At 54.0% G+C, this 17,117-nt stretch overlaps 1 protein-coding gene across 1 annotated transcript in view; it reads left to right on the forward strand.

Annotated features, from left to right (window-relative positions):
* The first annotated feature begins 1,953 nt into the window (after window positions 1–1,953).
* The window catches only part of GALNT14 (polypeptide N-acetylgalactosaminyltransferase 14), a 101,200-nt gene continuing 86,036 nt past the window's right edge, over window positions 1,954–17,117 (forward strand). Inside the window, exon 1 of the mRNA XM_055726057.1 lies at window positions 1,954–2,213. Within this exon, the coding sequence (XP_055582032.1) occupies window positions 2,085–2,213 (129 nt within the window). The 5' untranslated portion in view covers window positions 1,954–2,084. The remainder of the gene's footprint in view (window positions 2,214–17,117) is intronic.

Raw genomic sequence — 17,117 nt, forward strand, 5'->3', positions numbered from 1 at the left:
GCACGGAGAGAGGTCTGGTAAGAAAAACTAAAGCACCTTCTGCAAACGTGTCAAGGGAACGCTGTATTACGGCAGCTGAGGTCGCTTTGTCCCAGCCAGGAAAGCGCTGGTGGCTACTTTCTACTTGTAGCAAGATGATCTTTTTGGACAAAAAGCCATTTCTGCTCCAAAGGCATGTGAGAGGCAGCAACCAGCCCATGCCAATAGCTGGGGTGGGCATAAGGTAAGAAAACAACTATAAGCCATGTGAAAAGCCACCATTTATGTGCCTCAGCTGCTGAAAGTTGTTCAGGGTCTTCGCTGTAGCTTCCAGGAGAAAGCATAAAGTAACAGTCTGGGGAAGAGAGCGACACCTGCACCCACCTGCAGGTCCCCCCTAGGCTGGGCAGAGATGTCTCATGGTGGCAGAGCCGGAGTGCTACCAGAGGTAGAGCCAGAGGTCAGCTCCCCTGAGCACCGGGCTGAGGAAGGTTAACTGGCATGACAAACGATGCACACCATGGGAAGAGGTGGCATTTTCAGGCTGGCACATGTTTCCCAGTGACATCGGGCTGGTGGCTCACCAGGGCACCGGGGCTTTCTGTTCTCTTTGCCCCCAGTTAGTTCTGCTCCTGCTTGGTTGCACTGCTGCCGTTGTTGTAAAAGAAAGTTCAGCCTAAGCCTGCCTGCTGGACCTGGATTTCATCATTCTGGTAAAGGTATTTTAAAGTCAGACAGCCTTAAAACAAAGAAAGAGGAATGTCCCTTTTTGTGGATGCTAATGAAATTTTTATCTGGGCATCTTTCTGTGAATGTTGGGCCTGAGAGGCATGGATAATGTTAGGGAAGAAGGGCTTACTGAGCCCTGGAAATAAATCAGAGGAGGACAGAGGATGAAGATCACAAATGATAAATTAGCAAGTGACAGAAAACAACTGCAGGAAATAATAAAACCAGGAGGAGTGTGTGGGAAATGCATAGGAGAGGTTGTTTACAACATGTGCATCGGACTTCCCAGCACTTGACATCTTATCTCCAATTCATTCCATATGTTACTTTGTGCATGGATTCCTGTTTTTATGGGGTTTGTTCTATAGTTTTTGTACTAACATGAATGACTCACATCTGCTCCAATACTTAATTTATTCTCTAATGTCTTCTGCAAGGGGTTGCTTAGCTCGTGCAGTACTTGTTAGTGGCGGGATCGGAGCAGCAGCGAGTCAGGCAGGTGAGCAGGGACACCTGGGTGAGGCAGCTCTTTCCTGGAGTCTTGCTCTGTTGGTGTTTTTTTTTTGTTTTGCTTTGGTGGGTTTTTTTGTTGTTTTTGTTTTTACTTTCCCCTTAGCAATATCTATAATTCCCACTTTGGCTGCCCTGCGTGGACAGGCTCGCTGTGCCTGGGCTGCGCACGGAGCCAGCAGGGACCGTCCCACAGGACACGGCTGATGGCTGAGGGCCATCCCCGCAGGACCACGGCTGCTGCCGACACGCCAACAGCTCATGATTATGATTTTATTTTTTAAGTGCTTTTGACAGCTTTGGAGACTCACATCTTCTCTTCCACATCCAGTAATTAAATTCCACCTACCTGAATTCCCCCTGCTGTTTCAATTGGATAAATTAATCTTCCCATCGTGTCTGAGCCTCCCCTGCCCGGTGCAACGGTGCCGTCCCGCGGACCCGCGGCCGGCCGGGGACCGGGACCGACCCGGGCCAGGCTGGCGGCGGCGCTGCGGGGGGATGGGACCCGGACCCGGACCCACACCCGGGGCGCGGTGAGATAGGCGCCCCCCGTCACCCCCGTCACCCCCCCAGCCGGTGACACCCGGGGTCCCCATCCCCGGCGGAGCGGTGAGGGCAGGGCTGCCTGGGCGCAGCACCTTCCCTCGGCGAGCGGCACCGGCTCCAGCCCCCCCCCCCCCCCCCCACCTCCCGGCGCCTCCTCCTCCTCCTCCTCCTCCTCTTCCTCCTCCCCTCCCCTGCAGAGCACACACAGCCCGGGACTCGCACCAGCGGCTCCGAGGCGGGCGGGCGGGCGGGCGAGCCCCTGCTGGCCGCCTCGCCCCGCTGCCCGGCCCCCCCGGCTGTGCCCACCCCCGCCGAGGATGAGGCGGCCGCCGCGGCGGCTGGCGCTGTCGGTGCTGGGGGTGCTCTGGCTCGCCGCCCTCCTCCTCCTCTTCCTCGGGGCCCGGAGGAAGTTGGAGGCGGCGGGGGCCGAGGGGCGCGCGCCGGAGGTAAGGCGGGGGCGCGGCGGGACGAAGTTCCCGGCGGCTTTCGGGACCCCCCACCCCATCGCGCTCACCGGGAAGTTTTGCACCGGCTCTGTGCCTGCGCGGGGGGAGCGGGATCTTGCCTTACCCCCCCCCCCGTCGCGGGGAATGAACCCCCTCCTCCGCACGGCCTTGGGCAGCGGCAACCCTAGTCCCCGTCCCCGCCCCCCCCGGGCCGGTTCGGCGGGGCTGCCGCCGGCGGGGCTCCCCGCGCCGCGGGGTCCGGCGGGGGGGCAGGGGGGATGCACGGGAGGTGCACGGGCACCGGTGCCCCGCCGCCAACTTCGAGCATCCCTCGCGTCGGGGCCGGGGGATAGGGGGGCGCCCCAAGAAAATGAAGCGCGTGTTTTGTGTCACGCGTGGGGGGCGGGCGACTCGTCTCCCCGGTGGGTCGTGCGGCGGTTCCCAGCCCCCTCCTAAAGCAGAGGGGCCTGATCCTGCCCCCTGGCCGAACCGCCGGGGGGGCGGCTGGTGCCCGGGGGCGGCAGGGCTGCAGCAGGTATAAGCCGCTGGGGTTGTTAATGGCCGGTGGTGGTTAATGACGGGGTGGGGGGTCGGGGTGCTGCCGTGTGAGGCTCAGCCTGGGTGGCCAGAGGCTGCGTTTACAGCCCGGTGTTTCAGTGGCGTGTCCGAGTCCCCGGCGCGCAGCGGGGTGGCAGCGGGGGGTGCGCAGAGCATCCCTCTCCACGCGGGGGGTGGCACGGGGGGGCTGTGCTGCGAAAAGCCGGGGGGCTGTGAGCAGCCGCCTTGCAACGAGGTCCTGCGTCCCCCCCCAGCTGCTGGGAGCGGCCGGCGCTCAGCCGAGGGGGAACTTTCCAAAGGACGCAGATTCCATGCTGCGCTTGGTTCTACTGTTGTAAATCTTGAATTAATTCACTGGGGTTAGAGCCCAGGTCCTGCACATCTGCTGAGATTAAAGGTTATCGTGGCAGAGAAAGGGTGCCAGCCCCTTTTTTGCCCCCGTGACACCCAGCTGAGTGTTTGGCCCGTGACATATGGCAGCTATACGTGTTGGCTAGGTCTTTGGAGGGTCTCATACATGTGTCACCTCTGCAACTGAATTAACGACCTGATTGGGGAGGAAAAAAAAAAAAGTCAGTACTCATAAAGCTTACTTTGATTTCTTCATCCTGAGGAATTATTGCTTTTCCATGGTTTGGTTTTTTTTTTTTTTCTTAAATAAAAATGATTGAAGAGGTTTTTTTCAGGCTTTCGGAAATCTTTCAATCCTAGCAGAGGAGAATGAGTCTATGCAATTTCAGGCCCTAAAATAAATAATTATGTATACATTTATTTATTTATTTACGTGGGGGAAGGCAGTAAGTCACTGAAAACAGTGAGAAGACAAGTGCTTTCTTAACCGTGCTTTGGTGTCAGTAGGTTTCTATCAGAACGGCGTTCTTAAAAATTGCTAAATCAGATCTCTCCTGTGTGACGTGAGCCCCTGTATTCTCCTTGAGATGAACCTTGCTTCTCGCTGAGCACCAGCTGCAGCCCAGTCACTGCCATTTTGCAGCCCATTTTGACTCTCTGCTCCTGCGCCCCCGCCCGAGGGGCAGGTTGGATGCTGTTAGAGGCCGGGCTGGGCTCCTGCAGCTGCTGAAGTGAACTTCTCCCTTCGCACAGGATCAGGCCCCGAGTTTCAAAGCTGCAACTGCCAAGTTGCCATAACTCCAGCAATTTGACTGCTAAAATTGCCTCTCCTTCATTTCCTCTGAATTTTCGATCAAAACAGTTGCATCCCCTTGAGATCTGTTGAGTGCAGATTCTTTTTTTTTTAATGCATTTTTTGGCTTTGCAAACAGCTTTTGAGCAGTATGAATTATAAGCTGGTTGTGAGAGCAGGGATGTGGTGTCACTTCAGTTAACCCCTCTGAACGGCTGCTGAGCTGATGGCTACCAGAGGCAGGGATGCTACATTCCAGAGGCAGGGATGCTGCGTTCCAGAGCAGAGCCTGGAGCTGTGTCCCGTTCCCCTGGCCAGCGGGACCAGCTGCTGCTGCTGCTGCAAACTTGAGCAGTTAAGAGCTGCCCTCCCAAATTCCTTTAGAAACTAGTGGGGGTAGTAGGTTACCAACGGCAGTGCAAACTTTGTAACCCGGCTCCAGTGGAGAAATGGAGCAAATCCACATCAACTTTACTGGCAATGTTTTCTGACGTGTTTTGGGGTTTTTTTATCCCTCTTCTGCCTTCACTCTGGGTCAAGCTTTATTTCTGCAGCCATATGCACGCTGTGTATCGTGCCTCATGTGGATTTAACCTTTAGACCCCTCAAGTCAGGTTCCAGCTGGTAGTGTCTCCTGCTGCCCGTGCCTGGCTGCCGGCATGTGCCTCATGCTGGAAGGCCACGGTGCCCCAGCTCGCCGGTGGGCACCTTGGTGGCTTGCCAAGGGCCAGTGGCAGAGCCGCTGCTCACGGAGCTGCCGCCCTTGGCTGTAGGGAGAGCTTGCCCCTCCATTGCTGTTATTTCGGTCTGTGCCCCCACCTTTACCCCAAATCCTGTGCCAGATCCAGTGCTCAGCTTCCCACAGGAAGGCTTGTGATACTTTTCCTATAGGTGGAGAACCCTGTGTTGGGGTTGGCGAGGTCTCCAAGGAGCAGGTCCTTGTGGTGAGGGGTCTGCTGTGGGTTTTGAGTCCTGCTTACCCCTGACACCCGCTGCTGGCGTGGCCTCCCGTGGCCCTGGCAGAGCCAGGCGGTTGGGACAGGTCCAATGGTGGTAGCTGAGCTTTCCTGAGCTGCTCGTGCCGAGAGAGGTGGGCGCAGCTGCCTGTTGTAATTAACTTGGCTTCATCTCCCTGTTTTCTCCTGTTTTCCCCTCTAATCCTTTCTCCATGGGTCTCCCACTGCTGCCTGGTGGCAGGCAGGCTCAGAGGGCCCTCCTTGCTGCCAGCCCTTGCTCCCCTCAGTCCCTGTCATCTCCTTTCCCTCCTCTTCCTCCTCGCTGCCTCTTGCAGCCTCTGGCAGTACGTGCTGGGGCGGCCGGAGCAGGCTGAGGCTGGATTTAGGGTGTGGGACTCCCTCCTGGCAGGGGGGTAGGGTATGGAAGAAAATAACATGCTCCGTTTAGGACCATGAAGCTGTTCCTGGGACAACATCCCCGATCCCTCTGGTGCTGTTATTAACTGCTGTCGCTTGGGGTTTGGGTTTTTGGTTTTCCTTTTCCAAAGGGCAGACCAAGCCCTGTTGGTGCAGTAAGCAAAACTTACCCTTGCCCTGTCCTTTAGCAAGCCCTATGAATCGGCTGAGGAGCCACAGCGGCATTCCTGCCTCTGCCGGGTGCTTTGCCCGCGTGGCCCGGCCGGGTGCCCAGTTAGCAGCCGTGCGCGCATCCTGTGGGAAAGCCGAGTCTGATGGGTGAGGGTGTAAGGACATGGGGCTGGTTGGGGTTACGGATCAGCTGGGACTCGTCGGTGCCTCCTGCCCTTCTGGCCTTTTGGCAGAAGGTTTTGAAATACTTTGCAAGCATTAATTAGTTCCAGCCTGTCCCGGCAGTTTTCTGGCTGGATAAACCGGGACCCGGAGAGGTTAATTGAACTTTGTATCCTTCTAGCTCTTGTTGACTCCGGAGGAATTGGAGTCGCTCAACCCTCTTGGAAAATCAGGCTGTTGGTGACCCACCTGAAGTCACACAGGGAGGTGGCACTGGGGCTTGGCATAGGCTGTCGTGATCCGGGCTGGTAATCTGCGGTTGTGGCCCTGCGCTACTGGCCAGCATCTCCCCTGCCTCCCTCTGAGCTGTCCCTTCGCTTTGCCTTGGGAGGGGGGACGATGATGACGGGACATATAAATTAATAACTTAATTACATTAAGAAATAATGAGGGGAACTGATACGCGGGATTAATTACAAGCAAATTCCCAAATTGATTTGTGAGGAGTGTGTGTAGCTGGCTCTGCAGCAATGCGCTGCTAGCGTGCTGGCTCCCCTGGTGCGGGCTGCTGCCTGTGCCCCCTGCCCGGCTGCCTGGGGGTGCTCGTGGGGGAGCAGGAGAGGAGTAGGTGACAACCCCGTGGTCATCCTGTCTCTTCCACTTGGTGAATCCATACCAGACCAAAGAGGAGAGCCAGGTGCATAGCAGAGCCCCAGCGCAGCGAGGGGCTGGTGGGGGTCTGGGCTCTGGTGCTTGGGGCCAGCAGCGTGTGCAGGAGGGGCAGGAGGATGGGTTTTGTTGGGTTTGGGGTGTTCATTTCTCTTTGTTCCCTCCTGCATGCTGGCTTGCTCCCTCTGACGAATGGCTGAAGCACAGCTGACAGCCTCTGGAGGGAAGGCAGATCTGTTGTGGGCTGGATTGCAAGAGAAAAACTACAGAGGAGAAGTTCCTTTTATTAAAAAAAGTGACCTGATGTACTTGGTGTGTACTAGTGTTTGCAATGCTACAGCTCCTACAGCTAAGTGTGTTCAGATGCAGGTGGGGGTGGCTCCTGGGAGCTGAGAGGCTCAGCACCCTTGCTGCCTGTTCAGAGTGCTCTGGGGTGCTCAGCACCCTGCAGGATTGGACCTCAGTGCGAAGGGATGCTTGCCAGCTTTGTGCTTGTGTGCCTCGCACCAGCCTGCGCTTCCTTCTGCATCATCGCCATCTAGAAAGCCTCAGCACCTGGAGCTCAGCTGACAGTCTCTCGATATTAAATTCCTGTCAGTTTTATAGCAGCAGAGCCACTTAACAGATTAAAATAACTGTGTATCCTGCAAAAATTCAGATCTTCACAATTAAGAGATTGAAGTGGCAAAGCTGTTGGGGACAAAAAGACAGAGCATTTAGCACCAGGGAAGCTTGTGTTGGCTGGGGGCTTAGCTGAGGGCAGGGGTAGGACCAGGATGGGAGAGAAGAGGAAACTTTGGTCACACTTTACTGGTGAAATCCCACCCTGGAATCTCTAGGAGCAAACCCAGGCTTTTTAGGACCTTGTCCAAAGCTTTGCTGATGCAGGAGATGGGATGGAATCCCATTCCTCTCTCCTGCTGGTGTGTTTGATGTGATGTCCATCACAGTGTGGACTTACAGACCAGAAAAGTCTCGTCCTCATCTGTGGGACGAGACAGGAGAGGTGCATCAACGGGTACCATTTCTCAAGCACTTGCTTTTCTTCTGGAGGGCTTGGAAAAGAGGTTTTCCCGGCATGGCCACCTCCCTGTACAGATACCTGCATCCTTGTGGGGCAGGAGTGAGGTGAGAAGCCCTGCCAGAGTCAGCACCCTGTCACCTCAGCTGTGGACAAACGAAGAGCAGCCTGCCTTGTACATCTCGTTTAATTAATCTACCCTCTGCACATCAAGGCGCTGTCTGAGATACCCGTGAAACAATAAGCAGTCAATGAAAACCCTGTTGATTTTTCACTGGTAATTGCAATGAATGAATTTTACCCCCATTACATGCTGGTAGAGCTCCATGTTGCAGCTGTGACCGATGGGGGCATAAATATTGATTGAACAAGACCCGTTTGCTTTGCAGAACAGCAAGCACCAGGCTGGCCAGGTGCCTTTCCCAGCTTGGTGCTTTTAAAAATAATGTATCAGAGAAGGAGGGAGAGGATGCAAGGATTCTACTGCTTTGTTGGGGAGATGCTAAATAAATGTCGATGCAGCTGCTATGTGTCTTGTTGACAAGAGGTACTGAGCACCAGAAAAATAACTCTTTATTTCTGCTTTGGAAGGATAGAAGGAGCTGGGAAGGTCCGGCTGCTGCTCTCCGCAGGGGCGTTGGAGGTGGCGATGGTGCTGGGGTGAGCTGGGCTCAGGAGTGTCACGGTCTCTCTTGTAATCCATGTCTCCCAGCAGGGTCCCTGCAGAGCACCCTGCACGCTGCCAGCAGGATCGCTTTGGGCTGCAGCATCCCTGGGGCGCTGGCGTGGTAGCGTCCCCTTGGTAGGTGGCAGGGAAGAGCCTGAGCCCTCACCCCTGCAGCTGGGTTTTTAGGAGGGCTCAGCTCTGGCTGGTGGCCCTGCGCACTCGGTGACCCTGAGGGGTGGCCTTGACAAAAGCAAGTTCTGCTTTTGAGCAGGGAGGTCTCTGAAATCAGCTCCACGGCTGAATGCCAGGGCGTCACAGGCACAGCACGTATGTTGTGGAGTGTCTGCGTGCTTGACAACAGAAAATACATCTTCCCTGATAGTCAGCATCTATTTATCCATTCGCCACCTCGGATGCGTACAGAGGTGGATTATTTACTAAAAAAACCTGGCTGTTTTCTCCTCCTCACTTTTCCTTTCCTTGATAAGATAATATAATCCTGATTTATTTTGATGTGCTCGTGGCCCAGGGTCTGGCTTGGCTGGGTTTGCTTCAGCTTGCTCCGTTGAGGCATCTGTTGACCCTGGCCCTGCAGTGTGATCCCTGCATCCTGCGGGCAGCTGGGCACACGGGATGGCTGCAGGGCGAGGGCTGTGGACAGGAATGCCGTGCCTGGGGAAGGCAGGTCTGTGGAGCATTTTATGGTACGGGGACTAGGCTTTTGCTTTCCTTCCTAAAGCTCAGAGGTTGGTTCTAAGTGTAGAGGCCAGGGCAGAGCACGCTTAAGCTGTCTAAGTGCAGATGCAGCATCAATGCCCCGGGCTGGCAAATCTCTGGGGAGCTGAATCTGGGGTTTGAGCGGAGGTGGTGTGAGCTGAGTGTTTCCTCGGGTCCACGGATGCGTGTCTCCAGTGCACGCAGCCCATGGGATGCTGGTTTGGTACTTCTCGGTGTGTTTTGCCTGTGCTCCAGTCTCTTTGCTGGTGGGAAAAGCAAGCTTGGGAGAAGCTGTGGAAATGCAAAAGCAACCTACTGCAGCTGGAAGGGAGCGCCACGGTTATAACCATTTTCTTCCATGAGGGCAGCCCAGCATTTGGTGCAATAAAACCAATTACTGGGAGTGTATCTGCAGAGAAAGCAAAAGCAGGATCTGTTTAAGAAAGACGTTTCCGTGAAGGGGTAATTACGTGTAGCCTAACGACAAAGGGTGCAGTGGATTGACTATTAATTGGAGTAGCGCAAGCAGGAGATTGCTGGCGTTAGCTGTGTTTCTTGCTGGCTTCCTTCTGTTAAAAGGAGGAAGGGGTGAGGAGCAGATGATGGGGGGTGGGGGGTGGGGGGTGCGTGTGTTCACTCTCAATCCATTTTCCTGTGCAATGAAAAAGCCATTTCCCCCCTCCCCTTTCTCTCACAGCAAAATGTTCAGATTTTGCCAGCGACACTTAGCACAGTTGCTTACTAAGCTGCAATTAAATTGATTTCCTACCCTTTTTTTCCCCTTTTTGGTTCCAAAATCTCAGCAGGAGTCAGCGTTACGGGAAGAGCAAGCCAGGGAGGAGATCTTGGGCCCCATCTTCTGCTTGTCTGAATCAGTGTTGCTCCACTCTCCCTCTGTATATTTTCCATAGGAGCCGGAGACGGTGGGCTGCCTAGGGAGATGTTTTCCCCTATAGCCACAGCTGTGTGTGGGGGGCAGCCCTGGGTCAGGCTGGGTCAGTCTATAGGGTACCCGGGAAGCCGCCTGCTGTGGGATGGGGTGTTGGGTCTCCCTGGGGGGTGGCTGGGGCTCCGGGTGCCCCTGGCACAGGGTGCTGGGAGGAGGAGGAAGATGAGGATTTCTCATCATTAACTTGTGCCTCTGGAAAATGATCAGCGGTGACAGGTTCAGCAGGAGTTCACTGCTTTGTTTGTGGAGGTGGCATTAGTAGTACTCATATTTTGCCTTCAATCCTGCTGTTTAGAAGCTCCTTATGAGCCTTAATTAACCCTTACCACAGCCCTGAGGGAGAGAGGGTGTAGCAGTCCGTGGCGTGTCATACAGAAGCGTTTTGGGAAGGGACAGTGTCCGTGGGGACATGTCACCAAGCCAGCACGGGGACTGTCCCCAGCCAGAAGGGAGGCAGAGGCACTGATGGTGGCACTTGTGGGGCTGGAGGGGGGGGGCTCGTGTCCCCCACCAAACCCTGCCTTGCCGCACGTAGGCAGGAATTAATGATGATATACCACAAAGCAGCTCGAGCTCCGGCTTTGTGATATTATTTGGAGGAGCAAGTGAGCTAATGATTGCATCTCGTCTCGGAAAGGACTGCAGGAAGTGTGGTGCCAGAAGAGAATTGATTCAGAAGCAAAACAGGTTCATTTTCAGACCAGGCTGAAAGACAAGGGAATAACAGATTATTGGTGGTAGTAGTAGTAGTATTTGTTAAATATTTTTCCCCCCCTCTGCCTCAAGTGTGAGTGAGGGTTTTAGCTTTTCCCTCCTTGGTTTGCTAGTGGGAACACCAACAATAAACCTGATTGGAAAGCGATATGAGGAGAAGAGGGTTTGTGCGGTGCAAAACCAAACAAGCTATGAAATCACCTTCTATTCTCTAAACGTTATTTGCAGAGCCAAGGAAATTGAGACAGATTATCCATTTTTTGGTGTTTTTTTTTTTTTTGTTGAAGCCACTGAAGGAGTCAGTCCAAAGGTTGTAATTTGGCCCAAGCAAGACGAGCAAGGCTGCTTTGTCCTGGCTTTCTAAATAGCTTTGCCTGCACTTAGCCACACACCATTTCCCCCTCAAGGACCACTGTTGGCATCCACCGGCTACAAACACACCTCATAACACATTATGGAGGCACATGGCTCGCAAATAAGACATGAATATGTTCAGTGGTGTGAGCCTTGGTTGCAGCCCCCCTGGGCCAGGGGGAGTTCATGCACATCTTTTCTTTGTTGTGCCTTGAATTTTTAGTTGCTTGTCGTTAGGTGAGATTGGGAAGAGGTGGGAGGGAGGAGTTATGGGTGTGATCAGGCTCATTTTCAGTGGCTTGGGTCAGTTCTTGTCACTAAATATGGATTTTTTTAATGTTTTGGGTTTTTTTTTAAGGGGTGTTTTTGGTTTTTTTTGGTTTTTTTTTTCTTTCCGTCGGGGTCAGGGTAATCTGCTCTACCCAGTGGGTTGATTTGAGGACCTTTGGGATGGGCTAATATCTTCTCGTATCCTTCGGGATCTGCCTTGGGGTATGTTTGGGATGCAGCCACTTAGCACTTTGACCTTGCCCCGCTGCAATGCGAAACTCAGGGGGTCTGGGTGGGGAAGGTGAGGGTGGGCAGTGGGAGGACAAGGGGGGCTGCTGGAGCCAGGCTGGGAGGGAAGCTGTTGTCTTGCACAGCCTTGCCTTTTGGCAAGAGAGGAGAGAGATGGGGAGGGAGCGGGGAAGAGCCATGGTGTTTGTAATGCCCGTTGCATTCTCCCAGCGTGATAATACGGTGTGATTTGGAGAGAGAGAGAGAGAGAGAGACTCAAACATGTGTTAACCAGCCATCTGCTCCTACAACTGGGATCAAAACGGATGAATATCTGTATAACGCTCAGAGTTAAACCGTGCATGGTGTGTAGGCTGCCCATGGTGTGCGCCTCGTGGCATCGCAAAACGTGAGCCCCCCCCATCCTGCCCTCCCATCCCGCAGGAAGATCCCTGGTGTAGGTCGCTTAAGGAAAGAAAGAACCGACCACTGTGCAGCCCTTGGGCAGAGGTGCTCAGCCCAGCGGTCCTGTCTGCTGGCCATAGGGTGGAAAGAGCCAGTTTTAGGGTGGAGGAGATAACAAATTGCCTGGGGCCAGCCAGCAGCATCTCTCCTGCCCGGCTGCTGTGGCATGGAGCGAGGCAGGGATGGAGGGACAGCTTGCTGTGGCAGAGGGGTGGCACACGCCCTGGAAAGCTGCTAGTGGCGGTTCTGCTATGGGGTTGGAATTTGGGGAAGCAAGCGAGAAAATCAATTTGCCTTTTTTTTCCTTAAGTTTTGAAATTTTTTTACCATATAATTACCCACAAAAATAGTGTTCTGGGTGTTCAAAGAGCAGGACTGAGATTTTTAAAGTGGAGCATGCGGCCATACCCGTCACTGCTTTGATTCAGCCCCTTGAAACGGGTGTATTTGAATCCTCCCTGATGCGATGATGTACAAGGGTACCCACCCACCATGCTGGGCCACCTCTGCCCCCTTTTTTGTTCCTTGCTGCTCCCTGCTGACGCTGGAGCCCTGAGATGGAGGGCAACGTTATGTGCTTCCACGCAGACTTTTCTGTTGTGCTCTATGCTCATGTGGCCAAGGGCTTGGCAAGCAGTAACGGCTGTGCTTGCACAGCTCCTGGAGAAATAGGGGTGTACGTCCCCCTTGCAGAGGTGGTGTGTGAGGGGTTTGGGCAGTGCTAGAAACAGTGAGATCAGGCCTGCAAACAGCCTGAAATCTGCTGAGACTTCAGCTGCTGCAGTCTTAAGAAGTGTCAGGTTTTTGTGCAAAATTAGGTTTTGCAAAGGCTTCTCACTTTGGCTGGTTTGGTGGCGTTCTCGGAGAAAAATGAAGTATCTGAGCCCATTAGAGAGGCTGTCATTGCCCAATTTGAAGTCCCAGCCCCAGAGCTTGGAGATGGAAGGACTTCTCAAAGCAGAGGTCACCAAGGCATTTTCAAGTGAAATATCTGAAACTTGAAATTAGACTTGCACGTGGCAAAAAGAAGAATCGGAGGATGAGAAAAGCATTATGCTGGCTTGGTTGCAGCCCCCATATAACAGCCTGTGTTACTGCACACAGGTGTGGCTGTGTCTCCTCAACAGGGGCCTCCTGGGTGCACCCATGCACTCAAGAAACATGCTTCCAAAATCAAATATAAAATATAAATGAAATCTGCCTTCTTCTGAGGTGAGGATGGGCTCCAGCAGGCATCTGAATGCTGAGGAAGGTCATTCAGCTGTTGTTTCTCACCTGAGGCACTGCAGGGCTCGGGGAGATGAGGACATCTTCCCTTCTGGAGGCAACGTCAGCAAAATCAGCTCCCATTTGGCCTTTGCAAGCAGAAGCTCTGCTGGCGTGCATGGAGCAGGAGGAAAATGCGGTGGCCCTTGAGGGTACCAGCTGCTGGGAGGTGAAGTGCGGTCGGCCTTCCCCACCAGGCACAAGCGGTGGCATGTAAAACAGGATTCCTTTGCTCTTGGTGCTTTGTTGCATCCTTTGGAGATCAGGTCCTGCCATCAGCATCGTGGCCAAATCCTGACTCTAAGTGAAATGCAGCCCAGAAGTGAAGAACGTCTCCGCCGTTTACCTAAACTCTTGCACATCTGCTGCTTAACCAGAGCATTGTGCTGCGGCCACAGCTGCGGGAGGGGGGCAGCAGCTGCGAGAGGGGCACTTGCTGTCAGTCCGGCACAGGGGTTTGTCCCTGCCGTAGCTGGAAATGAGCTCCTTAAATACAGTGTAATTTGCACCTTTGAATCTCAGTGATGCCTGTGTGTGGGCACCTGTATTTGGGGTAAAAGCTTATTCTGCTTCCATTAATTTCACATCAGCATAATGTGACTGAAAGGCCAGGGAGTTATTCCCCTCCCCTCTGGTGCAGAGGTTGTGTTGAGATAACCGGGGAGGGGGGAGCACCTGCCGAAACCTGCCTGCACCATCTCACTGCCACACAGTTCTGAGCTTCTGTGTGTAAATGTTAACTGGGAGCAACTAATTTGTGATGCAGATCTCCCAGTATTAACACTGGTGTGGGCATTAGCACCAGCTGTGATGGTGGCCTGGGGCAAGCCAGCGTCTCTCCTTCTGGATGCAGGCTGGAGTCTCAAAGATGTTCTCCCCATCTTCAGGCAGAACTAGCAGCCAGCCCTGTATCCGAAAGATAAAGCAGATGAATTCCCACTTTTTTTCCTAATTTCCAGAAACTGTTTCAAGCTGGTAGGCCAGCAGTGGCTGTGTTTCACAGGCATTTTGTTACAGTAGGCTGCAGTAGATAACTGGCCACTTCTGCATCGAAATCATGGGGAACTTTACAGAATGATCTTAATCCAATAAAAGAGTAAAAACTTTTAAAGTGTAAAAGCTGGGGATCTTTTTCCTTTGAGAACGGACTAACGCTTGACCTGAAAAGTGTGATAGTCGCTAGTTCTGAGGTGCAGCTGAACTCAGGCTGTGCTCAGGATTTCTTTTCCTCCTCCAGCAATCCTTTCCCGGTGCATCCAACACGGGTATGGGAGATTAATTTGCTGAAGGTCTTAATGTTTGCTCTGTGTTACAGGGACCCAAGTTCCACACGGGGCGGGCCAGCTTTCACTGGAGGAGCCTTGAAAGCCACCCAGTTCGTCCCAGTATGTGTTTCAGGGCTTTTGCCACGTGGGATTTGGTTTGGAGCAAACATATTGGGAAGCCAATGCTTGCTTTCCTGGAAATGGGGTTGATTTCAGACGCTGTAAGGAGCACGGTGAAGTGTGATAACCCAGCAGCGTGGTTTAGTGCCTTCCCTCGTGCTGCCTGGCTGTGCTCTTGCAAGGAGCCACAGTGTGATTACAAGGGCTGTTAAATGCCCTTAATATTCCTGCTGTTAGAGGGAGCATTACTCCTGCAGGCTCTGCTGTCTGCTGCTGTTTGCAGTAGCATCGTGCCGACGATTAAATCACCAAAGCTGCGCTGAACAGTGTGTGAAGCCCCTCCAGCCAGGAGATTCAAAGGCAGAGTTAAATCCCTCCCGTTTGCCCATCTCATTTTTTTTTTTTTTCCTCTATCTCTTAATGATGTTTTTTAAGGAAACAAAACACAGAGGGAATGGTTCAGAGACATGAAATGAGGTGGGAAGTGAACCCCTTGCAGAGAGGTTAAGAGAACAGGGCATGGGTGCTGCGAGGGAGAGGAGCCGGGGGGGTCGGGGCAATACATGGATGATGCAGCGCTGCTGTGCACACCGCTTCTCCTGGTGCTCTTTCCAGGCATGGATGAGAAAGGCAGCAAACTGAATAATATATATTAGGTAGAAATTCTTTACTGTGAGGGTGGTGAAGCACGGAACAGGTTGCCCCAAGAAGTTGTGGATGCCCCATCTGCATTCACTGTGGATGCTGCTCCCTGTTGTTTTGTTCTCTGTGGGTCAGTCGGTGTTGGGTCTGGGGGCTGCCTGTTCCCTGCCGTGCCAGCACTGTTGTCCCAGCTCGTGGGTTTCCGTGGCTGGCGCCGGGATGCAGCTGTTTCCCCATCAAAGCCTCGTTCCTCGCAAACTGCACAGGGGGCATCAGCCTGGCAGGTATTTTAGGGAGAAGAGCCAAAAGCAGGTTCTTGGTACCCTGCTTCCCTCATGGGGCTGCTCCCCATTCCTCTCTGTCTCCCAGGGCTGCGTCCTCTCTTCCCTGCCTGCTTCCCTGCTCAACCGCAGGTACTGCAGGCGGGTGGCTTGTCTCGGAGGTGTCCTAGTGCTGCCCATTCGTCCCCAGAATGTGTGGTACCCACCTGGCCATAAAGACTTGGGTTTAGCTTGTGGGGCCAGGGGCTCTGAAAGCCCCGTGGGTGTCCGAGAGAGGGGTGCTGAGCCGAGCATCCTTGTCTTTGGGGAAACACTGTGGGCTTTTCCAAGCCCAGTTCCCAGGGGCACCACGGTGGCCTCCGCAGCCCCTCCTCACCGCACCAGTATTGCCAGGGAGAAGGCTGGCACTCCACAAAGGGCTCGTTCCTGTGGCTTGCTTTCAGAAGGTCTTGGTGAGAAGAGTGCTGACGGGGTGGCCATTAACGAACCTGTCGGTTAATCGCTCCCCCGTCGGTTCGAGTTAGCGAGAGCAGCACGGCGGGGACGCCTGGCTGGGCGCCGGCAGGAGGCTTGGCTCAGGGTTCGCTGCGCCTCCATTGATTTTTGAGCTTGTCACAGTGTTCATTAGGAGAGGGAGAGCGAGCGAGGTGCTCAGCAGAAATGCGCTGGGTTGATTCTGATGGAGCAGGTTTCTCCCCTGCCCGGTGGGGGAGGGGGGCACATCGCCTTGTCCAAATCTCCTCCACTCCTGGAGCGCTCAGCCCCAAACTCCCATCTCCGGGGTGCCCGGCAGGGCGTCCGTCCGTCTGCCCTGGCATTGCCCCATCCTCACAGATTTGCTGCAGTGAAAGAGAGTGAAGAAAATTGCGCCGTTGGTGGTCTTGGTTCGGGGGATGGTTTTCCACACTGTCCCTCCTACTTGTCCTGCCGGTCCCCCTTGCATGTTGGGCTTGCTGCATCCCTTTTTCACGCGGCTCATGCCAGAGCTGCACTGATGGAGGCAGTAAATCAGCTTACTGGTGCTTGGAGATAAATGATGGCTGTAATGGGAACTGAGGGGGAACGGATAAAAAATAAAATAAAAAGGGTGGGGGCAGGGAAAGAAAAGTAAAAATCAGGAAGAAAATAGTGTACTCCGCAGTGGATGAACTATGAAATGAAATATCTAGTTCCCAAGGCCCTGCAGCACATCAGCGTGGTCCCGACGGTGACTTGAGGTGCTGCAGTGGGATCTGTTGGGAAGGGAAAAGGGGGTTCCCACGTGTGCGGAGCGGCGCCAGCACCCCACCTTCTTCCCCCTCACCTTCCGACAGCAGCTCATGGATGGTGCGGTCAGGATGAAAGCTGGTATCGCAGCGTGGGCCGAGGTGCCGGACTGAACAGAGGGCATCAAATGGAGGGAAATCGTAGCCCAATTTCTAGTCCTGCTGTCCACAGCTGCGGGGAAGGTTTGAGCGGCGATGCTATTGTTTGAATGTCTCTGTGGCTCTTAAGGTTGCAACCTCTCCATCTGCTGCCTGCCTGAGCAGGGCTTCTTTTCTTCTGTGGTTTTATGTTTGGTTTGGTTTTTTGTTTTTTGTTGGGGTTTTTTTTTTTTGTGTGTGTGTGTGATTGGGGTTTTTTTGGTGTCCCGTCCCCCCCCCCCAGTTTTAAAGTTTATCCCTGCTGGTGAAAGGCTGTCAGCCCCAAAGTTTCGGTCTTCTACCGCTTTTGGCAGGTGGCGGTGGTTTGTGGGCTGCCCAGCCCGTGTCCCTCAGCCCTGGCCCGTGCTTTGGGGATGGAGAAGGGTGTTGGGAGCTGAGCTGGTGGCATCTCCACCGGTGGGTAATTATCCACTCGGAGCTGAGCAGAGCCTGCTGGCTCCCTGT

This window comes from Falco cherrug, chromosome 13, assembly GCF_023634085.1.
Source record: "Falco cherrug isolate bFalChe1 chromosome 13, bFalChe1.pri, whole genome shotgun sequence".
Taxonomy (NCBI): domain Eukaryota; kingdom Metazoa; phylum Chordata; class Aves; order Falconiformes; family Falconidae; genus Falco; species Falco cherrug.